Source organism: Dicentrarchus labrax, unplaced genomic scaffold (genome assembly GCF_905237075.1).
Source record: "Dicentrarchus labrax unplaced genomic scaffold, dlabrax2021, whole genome shotgun sequence".
In the NCBI taxonomy this organism is placed as follows: Eukaryota; Metazoa; Chordata; class Actinopteri; family Moronidae; genus Dicentrarchus; species Dicentrarchus labrax.
In genome coordinates, this window is record NW_026136709.1 from 14,134,314 (window position 1) to 14,155,533 (window position 21,220).

The following is a 21,220-nucleotide window of genomic DNA, read 5'->3' on the forward strand; positions in this document are numbered from 1 at the left end:
AGGTTTGAGTTATGATGATCATGAACTGGAGGATCCTCACATACACACCTGGTGCGTCATTATCATAAGTAGTCTGAGTGGAAACACGGCTGAGTCGACGCAATGGCACAAAGTGTCAGGGGAGCAGGTGTTTATGCCTCTCAGAGAAACAAGAGAGCTTGAGATATAGACTGAGAAAGACCTAGCCCCCCCCCCGCCCCCTCTTCCCTCCTGCAGCTATCCTCAATCCATCTACAGTTTTTTCCTCCTACAGTAATCTTTGATCCTTGTTCTTTCAGTTCATTTCTTTCCTTTTTGGCTTTACTCCTTCCTACTCAGCTCTCCCATCATCCCTTATCTCGTTCTGTGTTTTTCTCTCCAGATTCATCCTCCTTGTGTGTCACTGTTGTGCCCCTTTATATGTCTCTAAATCCCCCCCTCCCAATATCCTGTTCACTCAGCTTGGTTCCTCTTATGTTCCTCACAGAAAGCCCACAAACGCTTTTATTTGTCAGTATCTGTTGGTGTCTCCCGTCATCAGCAAAATTAAAATATACACATGCATACATGAGCTGTGTAATACCGTATGCGTATAGATAGATGATTGCAAGCCTGGAAAACATTTCATCTTTTTTTTTTTTACACACTGCAGTAAATGCCCTGTCCATTACAGACCCTCCCACCACACTGTTTACAATCCTGGTTGATTGGTTAATATCACAAAGCTCCTGCCTTCACCAGCACATCCCGATCAGCCAGCAGGCAGCTCTAAATCATGGGAAGGTTTGCCAATAAACAGGCAGTCCCTTTAAAAAACACTGAAAATGTTTCCACTGTGCGTTACATCAAAATCTCACATTTTTAATTCTAATGAATCCACACTGAGGACAATGCCTCCACATCAATATATATGACAATCTTCAAAATGATGTGAGTCTTGGCAGAAACCAATACAATCCCTCCAGCACCATTCAAGTGAACGCCCTTGAAATTTGATTTGTGCATGCACTGGTGAGCAACTGATGGTGGTGATGATGATGATGAAAGGAGGGGGTGAGTGGGGGAGGTGAGTAATATCAGTTAATCCACAAAGTGCGGTGGCTGCGGGCCTCAGGATGAAGTGGCCCGCAGCTCTATGATCAATTTACCAGCCTTAAAGCTCCATTGTGGCTCTAAAGAGCTTCCAAACTTACATCGATTGGAAAAATCCTTCACTGAGGAACTGTGCCAATGAGCAGTACATATACAGTACAAGATGGATCCACAAGAAAGTACGACACCTTGTGCTATCAATAAGACTGTGTGTGAAAATCTAAGTCTTATTTGAAGAGTAACACTGTTCAAATGGAGTTCTGTTGAGAAGCAAAAGTTTGATTTGAGTTAAAAATCCATGTTTGTTTGCATTTATTGCATACCACAGCGTCTGTTCTATTTCATGCTTCACATTGCTGCTACTGTGGAACTCCTGCAGGGTACAAAGCAGATTTTCTTCCCTTGAGCATGACCAGTGTACATCTGTGGTCACTGTTTACCAAATGCACCACGCCAGAGTTGTGGCATGAGTGCACAGTCTCATTTCCATTTTAATTTCCTGGCACGCCGTCTTCCTCAGCAGCTGAGGACCTTGATGAAGGCCCGTCTGAACTCGATGTTGAAGGTGGTGTAGATAATAGGGTTGAGGGCACTGTTGACATACCCCAGCCAGGTGAAAGCACTGTAAAGCCCAGGAGGCACGTAGCATGTCCTGCAGTGGGTGTTCAGAATGTGAGTCACAAAGAAAGGCAGCCAGCAGATGAGAAACACCCCTGGAGCAGCCAGAGAGAAGTATGGAGAAAGGACGAAACCAAAAACACAAGAGCAAAATTGTAAAGAATGCATTAAACAGTGTGTTTGTAAGCTGAAAACATTAGTGGTTAACTAGCTTACTAATAACAGTAGCAACCAAGCGTTACTTCTAAAGTTAGATAATAATTATTATGTGGGGTTAAAGGTTAAGTCAGATCGGGAGCTATATCAGTGTTTAGAGTAACAACTGAGCGATACTTCATATATTAAGTATTTTGAAGGATGTGTTTTTTTTAGTGAGTTCTAAACAGATTATGTTAGAACAAATAACATTGTAACCATGATTTTATAATACTATGGCTGACTAGTTCTATCCCGTAATACAAGAACAAAGCTGCTTCTTCATTTCATCTTCTAATGTTATCAATTGGTGAGAATGATGACTTTTTTTTTATCTAGCTTTAGTTTATTAGCATTTTAAAACATGCAGCTACTATATTCATTAAAGACTCTTTTACATGGTTGTTGTTTTGCAGTTGCACTACAGCTAGCCTGCTTTTGTTTATCATTTTTGTAAACCTATTGCTTTAAAACTAAGAATTTCATTCGGTAAATCTGCTGTTACTTTAAAAAAAAAAAACTGCTTATTTGTGCTAGAATAAAAAGCTTGACAGGCAGGCTTGACAAAATACCCAATTAACCTGTACTTTGTGTGGAATTCATATGCAAGACTTGAAGTCACTTAATATACTTAACTACAGCCAACAGGACATAGTTTATGATATAAACAACTAAGCATAGTTGAAACATTCATTAAATCCATGCACCGTAATTGGGGTCACAACATGCAGCAAAGCAGTGGTCTGTTGGCTGAAAAGCAGGTGGGAAGTGGGCCGAACTGAGATCATTTTCTATGTGTGCAGCAGATTTCACTGACACCACTGTAATGCAATCAGACACCTCTGATTACATTTTTGTCAGCGAGATCTATGCTGTGCCAGAGATAACTTGACCAGGCTTATAGCAACCTGGCTGATAATTGGAGCGTGTGGAAGCTGTGTCAGGAGCTACAGCGTGTGTTGAGACCCACATTGTGAACCTGAAGCCAGACATTTTTTTTTTTGACATTTTATCTTGATTTATTGTGGCTCTGTAAAATATGCAGCAAATACACAAGGAGTAAACAAATGTGCTGGCGCCATCACAGCCAGGTGACGGGTACCTGGTACGGGTGACCAGGTGCATATGGAAGAAAAGTCCATAAGAAAATGAACTTTTAGAATAAGTAAATCTAAAATTGCATGTATTAAGGGTAACCATGACATTTATATTTTCATTTCCTCAGCTTATCCCACTTAAGACCTAAGTCTCCACTCACCAAGCACAATAGCCAGCATCTGAGTGGCCTTTTTCTCCCGTGCGTGCATGCTCCTGAAGCGTGGGTTGTTGGTATGAGAATGAGGCACCGGCCGCAGTGACGTGTGTGTTCGTCCATTGGACAGATCCTTCACCTCGCAGCTCATTCTGACCGGAGGCTGTTCGTGTTGGTTGTTCCCCTCCGCCTCCTCCTCCGCTCGCTCTTGCTCCAGCTCGAACTCTGTGCGGCCGCAGGAGGCGTGGCTGATGCTGCAGCAATTGTGCGTGTCCACCGGGGGCAGCATAGAGTTCTCTACAGGTCCCGTCTTTGGCCGTTTGCGCCACAGGCATCCCGACAGCAGGTTGGGTTTGGAGGGACCTGAAGGCTCTACACTCTGCTGTCGGGACAAATGATACATGATTATTGGCAAATTGTACAGTGAAAGAGATGAAGTGCAATCAGCACACATATTTAATCACATTTTTATGAAAATACTGTTATTAGTATTATTATTGTTATTATTTGATTTGAGTATAATGTATAATGTGAAAGGTATTGGTTGTGGGGACAAACCAGCTTCAGAATGATCTATTTATCTATTAACTCTGCAGTTCCCCCTCAACCCTACAGAGTATTTTAGCGTCTTTAAGCTCATTGTTTTGGTTTTCGGGCCTGTAGCTTTAATGTTTTGGTTCACTCAGCAATTTTCAGTGAAACAAGCTCTGATAAACAAACAACAACTGTATCCTGCCAAGCACCAAAAGGCAAACAAAGTAACAACATAATTGAGCATTTAGCTCTCTAAAGAGCTGGATATTTTCCTCAGGAGTTGGTAAAGACCAAAACAGAGTTGAAAGGACCTGCTGGGTGTCAAGAAACATAAAAACTTTATAAGTTGAAATTGTGTCAATGTTATAGTTGTTTTGCCCCCAGTTTTGAAAAACAGATCAATTATTGCAGCTTCAGTGTTTGAATTTTAAATAATCACAGTTCATTGCACTATTATTGACAGATTACCTTTATTTCATCCCGCTTTAACCCCTTGAAAATATTAAGCTGCTGAGTAAACTGACAGAGACAACTCAGAAAGTTGGAGGTGATTGTCAGTACATCCCAGATGAACAGAAGTGCCATTCAGACAGACTGAAAGTGGTGGCAAGGCTCTTTCAGCACCTCCACTCCCACAGATGCACAGTTGGTAATGAACACACATCAATGCGACTACAGTATCTGTGTATTGACTGTACAGGCAATATTTCAGTTTTTATAGCCTCTTTATTGACCTCTTCTACTAGCAAATACTTTCTAAAACATAAACAAATTCTACAAACACAGCTCCAATGAGCCATTTCTCCTAAGAAGTGTCAGTTTTAAGCACTGAGCAATGTGTATTTCTAGTATTGCCAGAAACATGATTTTATATAGTCTTCTCTTACTCACACACTCATCTCATCACACATTCTCCTCAGGGGAAAATTACAGATTGTTATTCCCTCCGCCTTTGAACAGTCTGTGGATTATGCAGGTGCTGCAGTGCGTCACCCACAGACTTTGCTCAGCTGACTAGTGACCAGGTGACACAAGGCAACGAGGCACGCTTCAGAATCACAATTTTCAGCTCCTTCTCAGACCCCTGGGCTGCGACCACGAAGCGGAACGGAAAACTCAAGCGTGCATGAACATAGACACAGTGAAACACACATGAAAAGCTAAAAACGGAACCGCCTTGTGTGCCACAGTGTCACAATACGCCAACACAGTCAATATGAGAGTTAGTCAGGCATTGGGCTGCGCTGCATTCAGCAAAACTAGAGCACTGGGGGGAAAAAAATAAATTCAAGAATTCAGGCTTGTGTTGAATCTCTAGTTTAAAAAAACACTTACCACTTTAATCCGTATAGGTGACAGGTCTTGCTTCGCCTTGGGAGTCTCCTCTTGTAGACAAGTCTCCTAGGGGAGCGGAGGGAAAACTCAAGATGGGAAATATTTTCCAGAGAAATGCTCAACCCTCCATTATCTCAACACCCCTACCTCATAAATCACTTGCCATTCACTTGGAAACTCACTGATGTCTATTCATTGTTTTTTTTGTTTTTTTTATTAAACTTCAAACAAAACTTGTTGAGTGTCACAGACAAAGTACATCAAGAGAATTAGGATTCACGTCTCTTATATTTTCAGTCACTCTCTCTCCTGAGCCAAATACTGTGCAACTCAATTAAAGCTCAGAATTAAAGATAGCTGCCTTTGAAACAAAGAAAAAACTGAAAGCCTTGTTCGTCATATCAAATGTTCCTTCAGTTGACTGAGTCAGAGTCCTATTATGTTATTTCAAAACACTTTTCCATTATAACTCTCTCAGCCTGAACTACTCCAGGGCTCGGATCTTACAACGGGTGTCTCCAGTCATGGATGAGATCTCAAAACTGGATCTCACCCACAACCAATTATCTGTAACCTGCTGTTAAAATAGAGGACTTGACTGTGAATTTGTGTGCAATGATGGGGGAAATAATGGAGTGGAGTGAATCAAAACCACATTACACAGGCTCCTGGATTTGCCAAAGCTGGTCAAGTTACTGCATGGAATATCACATAGTGTCTTTTTATACATCATATTTTAAAAATAGGGTAGGTACAGATGCACAGAACATGACCTGATGTCTCCTTGCCCCTGGTTAAAAGATAAAGCCGTCATTTGTATGATAGATTTAACTGGAGCAAATATTAGAGTGATGGATGTGATCAAAGAACTGACAGCTGGTTGTAAACTAAATTCAGAATTAAACTGTAATGAGACATCCAACCTTGTCACAAAATCACTAAAATAAAAAGAAGATGCTTTTTATGGACTGAAATATAATTTAGTGCTTTGTTCTCAAAATAAACATAAAATATTTCTTCTCTATGATCTAAAAAGCAACTTAAATACAACTTGTTCTCTTTGGCTCTTAAAGAACCAGTGTGTGTGCGGCTGCAGATCGCAACTAACTGAACACGGCTGCCGTCTATATTTGACGACCTGGGAGTGAGAACAAGTTGTGAAGATAAACTAGGATAAACTACAGTGGCTGCGAAACACGACAGAGCCTTTTTACAGCCAGAGTTTGGTCTGTTCTGTAGAAACGTGGCGGTTCAACATGGCGGACTTCAACCGACCCGCAGCGTCTGTAGATAAAAAATGGCTCATTCTAAGGGAACAAAAACACAACGATTCCTATTTTCAGGTGATTATACACTAATGAAAACATACCTATGAATATTATATTCCATTTCTGACAATAGACTGGACCTTTAATGCTATAGCCTACTCATAATTTAGCATGTTTTTAGCAAAGAAATTAGCATTCCCAATAGCCTTTAATGTGTTTTGTATTGAGTTAGCTATCTATCACATATTTACATATATATTGTTTGTATTTGTGTTTGTTTGTTTGTCCTTCGTTTTTTTCCCCCTCGTTCGAGTTTGTTAAGTGAGCTCAACGCTCCGCCTGATTAAATTTAACCTAATATTTTTAACTTGACAAGCCCTTGTAATTAAGAACACCTTCAGTTTTACAGTGACAACCGTGTCAGCTGCTTATAAACCGAGCTATACGTTTCATCTTTGACCTGTTGCACTCAGCCTACATTCACAGAGCAGCCTCACACAAAATCACACGGCTTTTCCCTCCTATTAGGGCAAAGTAATATTCCTGAGATATATTTCTGACATCTCATCTGAACCTTTTTACCTGTGGCTTAAAATAAAAAGTCATGCATATTAGAAAAATACTCTGGGAATTTTACCCAGTGTTTCTGACAGCAGCAGTGTATTTTTAAACTGTAATGGAACCAGTTATGAGGCTTTGGGGGAGGTTTTTCTAGTGAGGTATGTGCACATAAAAGGAAAAGGAAAGGTGAGCGCGTCCAACAGAAAAGGTGCAATATAAAGGTGAAATGTAATTTGCAAATCATTATGAGTATGCACAATGTGGGTGAATGCGAATGAGGGAAAGGGACTGTACCTGAATGAGAAATATAACATTGCTGGTAGAAAAACTCGCGCCTTCAAAGAATCAGCTCATTAGGAAAGAATGTTTTTTTTTCTCAGTCAGGAGATGACTGCATAATAATGGATGTGAAACATCTTTTTTGGTTGTTGAGACATCAGTAGTCAGGTCATTAATGAGTAAACAGCGATGAACAGCAGGCCAGCAGTTATAAATGTTAGTAAGTCATTAACAAACAATATTAAACATTGAGTTTGCAGTTATATTAAGTCAAAACAAACAATAAAACAATAAATGAACCTGCTGTTATAAATGTTAATAGGTTACGGATAAACAACAATAATCACCAGTTATAAATGTTAGTCAGTGGTACTATTTAGTTATTTATAAATGAATTGTTGTTGCCCTGCAGCTTTATTCCTGAATCTAAAAACACAAAGCAAATGTTTTGCTGGAGGGCGATAAACTCAAAAGTTGTTCATATTAATTAATATCACTATAAATACATCAAACCATTCGTAGAAAGTGGTGCCATAATTCAGCAAAAGTGACACCTGCAAAAGATAAATATAATAATCTCACCACAGATGGTGGAGTTGAGCCTGGCTGCACCTTCCCGCTGGCCTGGCCAAAGGCGATCCTCTTCCGCCTCATCCTGAGGAAGACGTAGATGCGGATGTAGACCAGCAGAGTGACAATAAACGGCAAGTAGAAGGACACCACCGAGGAGTAGATAACGAACTCGGGATTGGAGATGGAGCACACCATGGGGTCATCTGAGTCAAAAAAAAAAAAAAAAAATCATTATGCAAAACAGCCTCGAAATCACAGGATAATAAAGGTTGGTGTAATTTACAGATGACCTCTGACCTCTGGTGCCTGCTCTCTATCTTGAAAATAACATTGATGGCTTATTCTCTTTCATATTATGCAGATGTACTAAATTGTGAGGTGGAGGGATGATTGATTTGACAATAATTGCGCCATAAATTCAGGACAGGAGACCGTTGGACATGATAATGATAGTGTAAAAATCAATTATTGCATCAGAATTCCAGAGTTAAATATCTATTAGGTGAGCTAATTGTGCTGCGAACTGAAAAAGAGAAAAAGAAAAATGATGCAGGCTCTGACCACAGCTGTGAAATGAACATTGCATGTCAGTGGCATGAAGAAACTGAAGTGATTTGCCTCTCCCTGGATTTTCAGCCTGGATCAATACCACATATCTCAACACACACAGAGAGAGAGATGGAAACAAGGACAGACAGATACAATCTATTTCTAGCCACACTCCAAACCTCATTCAGTTTTTTGATTCATATTATTTTGCCATTTTGTTTGGCACTTATACAGTATTTGTCTCACCAAACTGCTCTTTTTTTTAATCAGTTTCTTTAGAATGATGATGGAGGATCTTAGACCTGATGTGACCCCATTGGTCCCCCCCTGCAGCACTGATGCGTGGTTGCATCCTGACAAAACAGTGGGATTCCTGCAATCACCAGCCATTGTTATGCATTGATTGTAAGTGGACTCAACCAAATGCCTGTATCTCTGTGAGTAGCTTTACATTGTGTCTGACTAATGCTCTTCTTTGTGTGCGTGCAGTCATGCATCTGTGCTGCTGGCTATTGAAATTAAAATAGCTGCTGGTGATGTCGCCCGCATTTCTCTGTCAGTTTTTATTATCTGGTGGCTGATTCTTCATGTTCCCACATCACACTGCAAGATGTGATTTTGTCAGCACAGCAGATTTTCAGCTGTGTAGAACATGAATAATCCCGAAAACATCCCTCAGAATCATCAAAGAGACAGATGATGCCATGTCTCCACACATTTAACTAGACTTCAATGCATGCAATATTCAAAAATTTAAAACTGACATTGCTTTCATGCAAAGTGGGAAGACTAAAAAAGCCTCCAGCTAGAGTGACCATTCCTCCTCTTAGCATTTAAATAGCCTTTAATAGTATAAATCCACTATTTTTGTTGTGTTACACACAGTATTTGTCGTCATTTGTCAAGAAGTGAAACCACATGCAAACAGCGCATGGCTCCTTTTAAATAAGTTGAACATATTAGTACAGTTTTGGCTTTGCAGCCATCCTCCCCCAGGTTTGTTGACAAGCAGTAGTCAGAAATTAACATTACATGTTACTTTGAATTACAACTCAAAGGTAAAGAGTTTCTCCCACTCAGCTCCTCCTAGAGCCGTTAGGCTCTCCCTGCACGGTAACAACCCCCCAAACTCAACATGCTCCAGTTTATAACACAGGCTATCTGTTAAAAAGTCTCATCATCAGTGGTTATTTTCTCAGGGTGAAGCTCAAGGCAGAGTCACAGAAGACATTAAACAACATTTTCACAGGCTGAGTAGTACAGAACAGTGCTCACCATGACCAGCAAATTGACTCTGACATGCTAAATTGGTGGAGTGCACCTTTAAATCGCACTTTAGATTGCATTTCATGTCCCACCGCTGACCCCAAACGGCAAGTAGACAGAATTCTGACCCTGAATTTCACAGTTAGTTGGTGCCTTCGTGCTTCGCATTCTATCCTGCATACCTTGTTTCTGCGCTACAGTGCATCTAGACAGGAAAATGAAGTCAAAATGTTGTTGACCTGACCTGTGGTGTTGAAACCAAATAGCAGTGGACAGGAGACAGCGAAGGCCAGGACCCACACGGTGGCAATCATCACAAAAACTCTCTTCCTGGAGCGATGGGTGGTGTTGTACAAGACGGGCATCACCACTGCTGTGTACCTGCAGACACACACAGATTAGAGTCTGTCCAGCTTTGAAAATGTGCGCGTACAGGGGATAGGTGGTGACATTTGAATGAGGAGAAAAGTGCTGATATGGTAGAGTAAAAGGGAATAATTAGAGAGAGAAAAAGAGCCTCCCTGAAAAGAACAAGTCTTTGGGGAAGCCAAGAAATGCACTGCTGAGAAAGAAACCGGATAATATAAAGACCAACAATGAAGCAGCAAACCAGGCATTTCTATTTAGAAACAATTTGGGTATTCAGCAATAAACCTAGTGGGGCTTTGATTTAAGTGTTAATCAGCACACTATATGCCAAGAGTGTATAATGAGCCCGGGAAAACTGGGTTCAGCAATGGCTTAGAAGAAGCAGCAATTACACTGGACCCCGACCCAAAATGGATGTGATGTTATGTTGTTTAGAGCCAGATAACTGCCATGATTGTTTATCCTCATCAGACTAATTACACTGGTTCCTCTGTGGGCAAAATGCAGGGCGAAACCCGGAGCACAGACATTCACTAAAAATACTCTTCCATCCCTGCTTTACTCTGTCTTTACCCTCCTGCCATGTTGCTGTCTGGTTAAATAAAAACGGAGATGAAAAAGTGGAGTGGTAAAAAATAATCAACATGATTTATTGATCAAGTGCTGCTTTAAGTTACACTTTTACTTAAGGATGAAAATAAGCTGCCTCAGCTCTGAGTCACTGCTCAAAAACATGACCTACACTTTCACAAAGACACTCCTACTTAAAGTTTGATGCAAAAACTTCCTTTCTGGTGTATTTACGCTGCCTCCTGGTTTGACTCTTCCTTTTAACAGGCGACAAATCTTCCCTGCTATCACAGGAGAGATTTCTGTAAACTTAAATAAACAACGCTGTCACAAAGGTAATGCGAGCGTGTTATACGCTATCATTGACACAGAATGCCCCTGGGGCTTCTCTTTAATTTAGCACCTCACAAAGCGTGTAAGCAGTGTTGTTGACTCGTCTAATAATCAATCACAGACAACCACAGGGCTCCAAAGAACTTCACCCCTCAGAAGCAAATTATGTATTGTGTGCGAAGAAAACACTGTAGGACAAACATATATGCCAGCAGGCCTGTAAACATGTGCAATTAAAGGAGCAAAATAAACAAAATAAATAAAGTTTCACTGTACTAGACTATGGCCTGATTTACCTGTTTGGGGGGCCCTGGGCAAAAATGTCCGCATTGTGTATGTACCATGTTGCCCATTAAGATCCATTGCTGGCTGCAGGTTTTTCTGTGTATTAATTAATTTGTGCTAATTTGAACCTGCAATAATATCAACAACATTAACATATTATCACCCTTGGAGCTGACATGGTGAACTTGATAGCCAACGGTTGCTTATTTACACATCCATCAGTTATGAAACACCATTCATCAGTTTTTAGTCGTGTTTCTGACCACTTGGCAAATGCAACTCCAATATTAGCTCTCTTTTAGCACAGTTTTCGGTCTCTACTAGCTTGTGAAGGAAATCTCTCTCTCTCGACCTGTTAAATATTCCACTATATTCACAAGCTAGTCTCTAACTATGTCTGTTTGCTGTTTGATACTGAACAGGTGGCATACAGAAAGTTGTTTTTTTTTTTAGGTTTTTCACTGATAAAAGCTGCCTGCTATGGCCAAAAACAAAACAATAAGAGTTGTGAGAGTGAACCAAAACAGTAAAGTTGTGGGCTGGACAAGCTAAACAAGCCAAAACTTGTTAAACAAAATCTCTGTAAAGTTGAGGGGAGCTGCAGATTCAGGTGATAATTCTCTGTAGGACCACGAGTCTACGAGTCAGGGGCATATTTAGATAATAATGCAGGGCCATCTTATTTATTATTGTACTTTGCAAATTCCTTTACAAATTTGACACACAATGAACCGGGAACATTTGAGGCCTCTGAACAACTGATTCTTTGCCCTGGTGAAATCAGCTTTGTACATGACGGCACTGGTATCGTATGAAAGCACCCGTCGGAAAATCTTACGAACTGCAGGAAAAGACTACCTCCTCTGTAAGTGCAGTACAAATATATCCCCATGACACCATCAGTTCTTTATGTTATTCATTGTATATAGTTGAACTCTTGCCTGGGGGTGTAAGTTCAAAGACTCTAGAGAGCTTTTAAATATTAACTGTGACACAAGAAGAAAACTAAGCAAATAAATAATGTAAATACTACAGTAAATATTCAAACTGACGGCACGGCACAGCTCCTCCTGCATCAGTGCAAACAAACGCACAGCAAGTAGACGCAAACATACCCACTTAGAACATCAAACCAGAAACACATAAATCTCCTAATTTCTGTCTCTTCCTCACTGTTTCTCATTCTGTCGCTCACTGACGCCCACAGATATACACACACATCTATTAAGAGGATACGAACATGATGGGAAAAGAGTGTTCTTCTCCGGGAAGTTTTACATTTCTATGAGGTCAGCTGGACAAAAGAATAAGACCTTGAAATATGGAAATCTCACATGGATGACATTTAAACTGGGGATGTCATGGCAACGTCATACACAATAACTGTGGTAAGAAAGTAAACACACACTCTGCACACTCACCTGTCAATGCTGATAGCACACAGGTTGAGGATACTGGCGGTGCACATCATCACATCTAGCGTGACAAAGATGTTACAGTAGAGCCGGCTGAAAAGCCAGGCACCGCCGACCACCTGCACAGGACAGACAGGCATATTAACAATGCACACCTTTCTCTTCCCCTTCTCCACCGTGAAGTGTGAATCACCTATTGAGTGCACACATGAAAGCACACATGAACGCATGTGACAGAAAAGGCAAGTAAGAAGGGAAAATGTGCACATGGAGATGGTTTGGCTTACATGACATGAAAAGGATATTGAAAAAAAATAAAAATACCATATTCACCCTGATATACTGAACTTTAGCATTTATGCTAATAGGGGTATTCATTAGGCAAATTTATGCATGAATTAGCAAATATGTTTTGTTGGCATACAGCACTTATCCTCATCCTCGGATAACACAAATTGCAAGGTGCTCTGAAATTATCAAGTGTAAATGTTCTCTGATGATGCCGCCACAACGGACAACATACATAATGTTGTTAGCAGTAAAGTAGAATCGAGGGAATGTGTCAAACACAGGATCTAATTATCCTCAAGGGAGTTTCCAACTCTCAGAAAGGACATTAACCCCAAGATAAACCAATAACACCCTAAACCATCCCCTCGACCTCCACCCACACAGCAGGCTCCTGCTCAGACCGACTTTCACTTTGGCTTCATAATGCCTGGTAATAACTGTCTGACAAAGATAAATGGGATCCAAGCTCCTTCGCCTAGCTACTGAATCTCTTTAGTCTGAGATGGGAATGTACGCCTACCTACAGAGGCGGCAGGCACACATGGGAATACGCAGAGGCACACACACACACACACACACACACACACACACACACAAAGATGTAAATAGACAGCAATCTCTCTCGCACAGATAGTGTTGAGAGAGCGTTCCCAGATATTTTTCATAGGGGTGGCCAGAGGGGGCCACTCACATGGGGTGGCACAAAAACCTAAACCAAAAGCTTGGAGGAGGGGGGAAGTTCATAACATGATTATGAAAAATATACATTGTTGATTTAAATTAATAATACATAAAATGTCTAATAGAAGCATACAGTACGTACAGAAGCATCATTGTTCCCCTTGATGGCACCACTGAGATACACTGAGATTTGTTTTCATATACAGACTCTACTAATGTTCATTTCTGACCTTCTGTGTATCTCTCCACAACATGCCTAACCTGAACACAAATGCCCGTACACATGTTCCAGTTTTAAATGAGCTCTCCACCAATTTTACACATAAAAATGTGTTAACTTGTCATGGTTAGTACCACTCAGCCTGTGAAAACAGCTGCGTAATGTCTTCTGTGGCTCTGGAGGAGCTTTGTCAGGTCAGAGAAAATAAACCAGCTGATATCACATCATCAGGGTTATTTCGTTTTGGGCTTGCGGATTTCACAGTTTTAAGAGAAAGGCATTAAGTTTGAAAGATGTGGATGTTTAGCAGATGTGGAGGTTGTAATCTGTTATACTATTCAGTGGCATTATGGGAAGTGTTGGAACAAGCATTTCTGAACTTTGAACCAAACTAGCACCGTTCCCCAATTCCTTCTTGCATACTATTTCTAAGAAGGGTTTGTGTAAATGGTGTGTGTACATATACTCAGAAAAGTCAGTGCATATGGATTCATGAGTATGCTGTTAATGCACAATATTGATCCATAATGCACTGCACAAAAATGGAGGAGCTGCTCACAGCTGCAAAAAAATAAATTGCAGGCGGTCGTGAAACAGGAAGATCTTTCAAAGTAGAAAACCTGCTAAATGGTAAAATATGCACAAAAACACAATTCCTAACCCTAACCATCCTACTGTCTATGTGGCATACCACTATCATCTTTTTAATCTTTGTAAGGACATTTGGTCTTTTTAGGTATAGAAATAACAGCAATACACACAATATATACACTGCATGTACACAGTTTGTACTCAGTCACACCCACACACACACACACTAAAGACTGAATATCGTGTGCACAGTGTTGAATATGATTGAATATGAATATGACTCAGAGGGGCTCTGCCTCGTATTGACTGTGAACATACAGTATGTGATCCATATCTTCACAGCAGTGACGTGTGCTAAACGTCTCAGTTACAAAAGACACAGCTGGTTCAGCATTTGTTTGTTGTTTGTTTTGGAAACTGGGACACAATATACCGTATCTATCAGAGGGAGGTAATCTGTGTCTTCCTCTAGTTTTCCTGGGATCCCAAACTACGGGCCTGTGACAGTTTTTTTTTTTTCTAGTCAGAATTGAGGAAAAACTCAATTCTATTTTTACGTCTATTTTTCAATTTTTTATTTTTTGTTTGGCTGCGAACAACTAAGACAATAAATGAATAAAAATGTCTACAAACTGCTGTTTGCATTTTGCTGTAAGCAATATAGAAAACTGAACTTTCATGTCGTACTTGAACGCTGAAGTGGCCCTCCCATGAGATGCAGGAGCATGGGGGGGGGTGTTGAAATCTTATTGTTGACCCCAAGTGCCAGTCCATTGTCCTTATCTCTTCCACTTTGCACTCTTTCAGAGGCTGTAGCAGACTCAGATAGATAGATACTGGTATCATATGAAACTAGATAAACTAATGCATGCATTGGCACCAACTGTGTCATGCTAGCATTTCAAGAAGGGGCCCCTTGACCTCTGACCTTAAGATATCTGAATGAAAATGGGTACCCACGAATGTCCCCTTTGCAAACGTGCCCACTTTATGCTTATCAGGTGCAGTTTTGGGGCAAAAACCATGCAGTTTTTTGGATGTGGTATGAATGTGTTCTTTTTGCCTAGTGTATTTGAATATTTCTGTATACTGGGATCCTTAAACATTATTGGAATTTCAGAATTTCCTAGTCCCAGTCAAAAAAGTCTGGACTGATGAGATGACAATACCAGCATTGGCCCCCAACCAATTTGAATTTTAGACCCCTCACATAAAGTAAAAGTAACAGGAAATTATGGGGCTACTACTTTTCTTAGATATTTTTCATGTAATAATGAAGAAGTACATTTGTTATCAATAATATTATGTTTTCTGTCAGATCCCACCGTATTAAACATTATAAAACACTACTGATAAAATCTTGAACTTGGAAGAGGAGCATCCGCCGCACTACAAATGGAAATGTTTCCGTAGTCAGCTCATACATTTTCTGAGGGAGAGCAACATCATTTAGGATGAATTGTGGAAAGTGAGCGCTTAGTCATTGCTGCCAATACAACCACTTCCCTCAAGTACAAGTCATACATCAACTGTGCCATCCAGGGAGAAGGTGGCTTGCTCAAGGGCACATTATTAGTACCTGCTGTGGGTGGTGCAAGCAATACTCAGTCACTTTTCCTGCCAAGACAAGCCTGCAGAAGTAAACCTGCAATGTTCTGGTCACAATGAGCTAATCCCCCTGTCCCTCAGATTAGAGTTTGCAGCGTGATGGTGCACACAGTGCCAGTCTTGGGAATCTTTGACCCTGACTCTGAACTAATATGTTTTTTTCCCAGCCTCATGGAAGTTACTACTGACCTTTACCTTCCTGCTAAATTAATCTTTTAATGATCTATTCCTTATGGGATTGCAAGTCTCCTCCTTGAATCTGAAATGAAAAATGTAGCATATGCTCTCTGAGCATGACTGCTCGCATGGAAGTTAAACTCATGACTGCATCCTGTTGAGGTTCCTGGCTACCTTAATTTACGTCTCATAGGATATAATCATCTTTAACTTGTCTGCTTCTGCTCACTGAGTGTGCAATTTTTTTTTCTGGTTCACCTGCCATTGAATCTTCTGCACATTGTGAGAAATAACACTTTCTGCTGACAGTGAGCCAACTTTAAGCAGCATGGTGTCTGCTTGTTAAACATAACTGGTCTTCAACCAGATGATTTTTAGACCTCATGTGGGCAAACACCTGCCCTTGAGCAACACGCTCGGTAGCCCCAAGTTTCAAGGATGTTATTCCACTCACACACACACACACACACACACACACACACACAAGCCTGTGGACACCTCTGCCGTGCATTTTGAGTGTACGGTGTATTACTTTGATGAAAAGTGGATGCCTGAGGGTCATGTGCACCGGCAGAGTTAATGGAGTGGATGGAGGCAAAGGAAATTAACAATTAGCAACTATGTTTAACTATGTTAAACTTTGTGCAATCTGTGAAGTGCAAATACAAATTAACAGCAACAATAAATAGCAATTTGCTACAAGACGTTAGATAAAAATTTAATTCACAGGTTTCTTTATAATTTTGACGCTCAGCCAACTACCCCTAGCAGATGAAGTCATTATTTGTTAATATTCAATATGTCCTTCAGTAATTATATATAATGTACACGAAAAGTGAAGCACTATCTAACTACTTTTCATCATCATTACTGTCTCCCACAGTTGTCACTCTGTGATAAGCTCCAAATTACCCTCATCCTTTTTCCCTCTGACTGTTGCTCCCTTTTTTGGTTGCAAAATTCCACTTTGTCTCCACTCTTCCCTCTCCTCCCTTCCCCTCTCTTCTCTTCTCCTCTCTTCTCTCCAGTGTCAGCTGCTCACTCATTGCCGAGCATGTGTATTTCAATCTCTTCCACAACCTCTGTACTTCCTCTCCACTTTCTTGCCCTTCTTTTGCTTCAGAGCTCTAGATCAGTAATTCCCAACCAGAGGTAATTGTATCACAAGAGGGGTACTTCTGCAGTTCCCACCATGGCTGCAGGCGGAAAGACTGTGGGGCAGCTCAACTACTAAAAGAGAAAAAAAGGAAATCATAGCGTGATTAAAAACATATTCACACATTTGTGTTCAGGAAAGAAAATAAGGATCCAATTAGAATTACAAACTGGTGTGTCCTTTTTATTGTCATAGTAAACTAAGCTGACTGTGGCAATACGTTAAAGCCAAAGAGACTGCATGGAAACTATTTAATAATCATCATATCCAGTGCATGTTCTGCTGCGACGACATTGTCTGCACACCTGTCTGCCCCTCTGACAGATCCCTGGCCTGGAAACGGGCATGCTATGGCAACTGTTGTGTGTAGGTGCTATGTTTATGGGATGTGTGTATAAACGTGGATGTATCTGATGTCTATTATGTCATGTTGTGGTGTATAATGTGTACCTACTATATGTATTTACGTGAGGCTCTGTACAGGCTGTGCAAAAAAAACCCTTGGAAAGAACAATCAGAATCTATCAAGCAAACAGAGAAGTTGAAATAATATTTAAAAAGTAGTTAAGGTATACATTTTTTTTAATTAATCCTAAATTAATAATTAATAATTACCTCAAATCAAAGGATAAACAGTAGAAACAGCTAAAAGTAATACATGTGTTGTTGTGTTACTTACTTTGAAATAAACTGAAATAAACTTAAATCAGCAACAAGGAACTTTAATTGTCTGTTGATTCTGGCGGCCCCTGTGGACAGAAGAGGCAGTCTTTCTACCGCCTTGTTTAATTGGTTTCATGGGGAATCCGACCAAATTCGACCCGGAGGCAGACATTAAGAATAACTACATGGCCAGTGGTCTGGTGTGCATAAAGGCATCAGTATTAAATTAAGACTGTTTCATAACCAGTAAAAACTCCTTGAGGTAGGTTTAAATGCTGTGATGCATTCCTATATGTCAGACAAAAAAGGTTGTGAGCCACTGCTCTAAATTAATGCCCTAAATCAATGAGACACGCCAACCTCCTCACCTCCAGGTACACAGCCCAGGGCATGACCAAAGAGGCCACCAGCAGGTCGGCCACAGCCAGGCTGACCACCAGGTAGTTGGTAGTCGTCTGCAGGGAACGCTCCCTCAGCACAGCCAGACACACCAGCACGTTTCCAAAGACGATGGCCAGGATGAGCAGGGAGTACAGCATGGCGTAGTAGTTACGCTCATCCTGCCCCGATGCCTCTGAGCTCTCATTCCTGTCGTCCCATCCGAGACTGTCTGATTCATTCCAGAGCCGCTCTGCACTGCTAAACAACGCCATGGAGGCGCCCCGGTGACATGGGAGGTGAGGTGTTTGGCAGACCTACCAATGGAAAAGAGCATGGTTAAGTGTTAATCCATTTATCAGATCTCCCTCTCACAGACGTTTCTCACATCATTAGTCATATGAATGTGCAGCATATTAGCCATAAGATGATGGTGGCTGGATCATTTCAGGTCAATGATCTACTGGGAAACATCTCCTGGCAACAGCAGTCAGATGAACTGATGAATGAAACGGCTGAAACGCATCCGAGCAGTGATGTTCTTTGCTGTACATTGCTGCTTTTTGCTGCACACTGGCACAAATATTTTATTTTCCCTTAATGAAAAATGGAAGCACATATCGATGGCTCCTTAAGACTCGGCTCTCTGGCTCCTACACAATCAACTCCATGAAGACTCAGCAGAAATTCATGCTCTTAACTACAAATTTAATTGATGGTGTAATGCATTTCTGATTGTTCCAGTCTGCCTTTCATATGTACCCCGTTCCTTTCCTGTAAATTGCTTTTAATACAGCCAACAGAAACAGAAAACTACAAAGCAGAGATGGTAACTTTAATGAGGGGCTGGCAGTGTGCCTTTGAGCAGCGTCAGTGAGGTTAGCTCATCAGGGAGGAGTAATAAGTCAGTGCAGCCACCCTGAGTGGTCCGGTTGGCTCTGGTCCCAGTCTCTGCTCCTTGCACTCCATCCATCCTCTCATTTATTTCCAATCCTCCCTCTCTGGCCAGAGTCCAAATAACAGTGCCGTGGTGATGCTCACACCTGTGCTTATAGATGTTAAAACAAACTGATCCATCTTATCCAGCTCCCACTTCTCTTTCTGTGACAGAAAAATAGGAAGAAAGACGCAGAGAAAATGGGACCATTTTTAGACCTGGCTCAAACCCAGGAGGCTTTTAAAGATTTCCTCAGTCTATAATTCCACTCAGTTTCTCAATGGCTCCAGTATCATATGATTGTCCACAAGAGAATCTGAAGAAGCGAAGAAGAAAAAACACAGCCACCGATACCAATCACCTTGAAGTCTCCTAATGGAAGTGCAGCACTGAGTTCATCACAGAATCAGGTGTGACAGGTCATGAGGAATAAAATCACATCTATGCACACCAACACACCTGCATTTTTAATCCCAGTCCCACTGTTTATGTGAAACAAGGTTGCATAGTGCTCCAGCAGCATGGTTTGCTTGTACTTGTAGATCAAGTGCTAATTGAAACAGATTTCCCTCTTCACTCTTTTGTTTGCTGGACCTCCCTCTCATATTAATCACCACCTGATCCTGTTCACTTAATGTCAGAGTGCCTGGACTCTGACCTCCTACAAGAGTGCGTGAAAAGGGCATTATTAGACCCTCAAATGCAGGCGCAAACATGCACAAGCTCATATTCAGTACACACACACATACACACACACACACACATATATATATATATATATACATAGTGTGTGCTGCCTTTGTAAAGCCTTTAAAGCCACTAGGAAGGATGTAATGGAAGGAGTGGGTGTTTCTATATTTAACTGTAAAGCCTAAAGACAACTTAGTTACATTATCAGAAGATTAGAAATAAATCACCTAACTAGGGGTCATGCAGGCAAAGACGAGCTAACTGACAGTAACTGATTTGTTTTTTTATCCTAAAATTCATTACATCTGCCAGGGAATGTTAATTTGCGCGAGTAGTAATATTCAATTAAAGCCCACGATATCGCGCTTCGCAATCACGCTTGCGGAAAGATTGGGGTCAAATATAGTCCACTGATAGGAATAATTACGCAAAAAACGAGCTTCCCCATATGGTACCATATCAGAGCACATGCTGAATGAAACAATTAGCAAACAAAGCAGCAGACAAGAATGTAATTTAAGACACAAACACAGCAGGAGAAACAACAAAACAACATTTAAAAGGGGAGTTTAAAGATGCTTCAGTATGTCATTTAATATTTAAATATTAAATATAATAATAAATATATTTTTAATATTTAATATTTTTATTTTTTCACCAATTAAGCAGACTTGCCTGTTACTGTTTCCCAGTGAAGAATTCATCAGATGCCATCGAGGGAAAGCATCATCCGTGCAGAGTTAAAAGTTATCCGGTCATCGCGTCCAGCTCTGCAAGGAGAGCGGGAGGAGCGCTCGGTGCCATTGCGCGCAGGCGACTGTGAATGTGTGAAGCTCTCACTGATGAACCCGCGGCGCAATCACTTACTTCACCCAGAGCTCCGCGGCTCAGTGACGGCAGGTAACACGCGTTGAGCTTTTTTTTTTTTTTTTCTTTCACACTTGGATTTTGCAGCCACACCGGCGGCGCGCGTTCGTGCGTAGCTGCAGACGTCAGGTGTCTCCCTTTGCGCGTTTAGTGATGCAGCGAGTGGCAAATGAAGGTGACCACTTATTTACAACCTTAAAGAATCTGTTTCAATTTCAGAAATAAAATATGTTTTACAAAATATTGAGTTTAAAGGATCATATATGCTAGAATCTTGTCCCATGGCTGTATTCCCCAACATGACCCTGAACCGGTCTGGGTCGTGCTATGCTGGAAGTGACATTCGCATAAAAATAGTCTAATGTTGGCCTCATAAAACAGGACCAGTAGGATATCCAGAGCGTAAATTAGGTCAGTCTGGATCTGTGCATGAAAAATGTATAGCCATACCCATTATTGTGGCTCTGGCATCCTATGAGTTCCTTTCT

At 40.9% G+C, this 21,220-nt stretch overlaps 1 protein-coding gene across 2 annotated transcripts; it reads right to left on the bottom strand.

The window, feature by feature from the left end:
• Positions 1–371: 371 nt before the first annotated feature.
• On the bottom strand, positions 372–20,744 carry drd3 (dopamine receptor D3). 2 transcript variants are annotated; one of them, XM_051411236.1, is made up of 8 exons: positions 20,541–20,744; positions 18,229–18,555; positions 12,480–12,592; positions 9,746–9,882; positions 7,696–7,889; positions 5,006–5,071; positions 3,143–3,515; positions 372–1,784 (listed from the first exon to the last, which is right to left on the bottom strand). In XM_051411236.1, exons 2-8 carry the CDS (start codon positions 18,511–18,513, stop codon positions 1,588–1,590), a joined length of 1,365 nt encoding a protein of 454 aa, XP_051267196.1. In that variant the 5' UTR covers positions 18,514–18,555; positions 20,541–20,744; the 3' UTR covers positions 372–1,587. The 2 variants fall into 2 exon arrangements, with proteins under 2 accessions (XP_051267196.1, XP_051267195.1); XM_051411235.1 differs by having other exon boundaries at positions 373–1,784; positions 3,143–3,518; positions 20,541–20,743.
• Between the last annotated feature and the right edge of the window lie 476 nt (positions 20,745–21,220).

Bases quoted from the DNA above. Each gene is read 5' to 3' on its own strand.
- drd3 (XM_051411235.1), bottom strand. From the start codon at position 18,513: ATGGCGTTGTTTAGCAGTGCAGAGCGGCTCTGGAATGAATCAGACAGT. The intron at 9,883-12,479 runs GTGAGTGTGCAG...GTGTGTCTGCAG, and splicing joins TGTGCTATCAGCATTGACAG to GTACACAGCAGTGGTGATGC. The intron at 5,072-7,695 runs GTGAGATTATTA...CCGCTCCCCTAG, and splicing joins GCTCAACTCCACCATCTGTG to GAGACTTGTCTACAAGAGGA.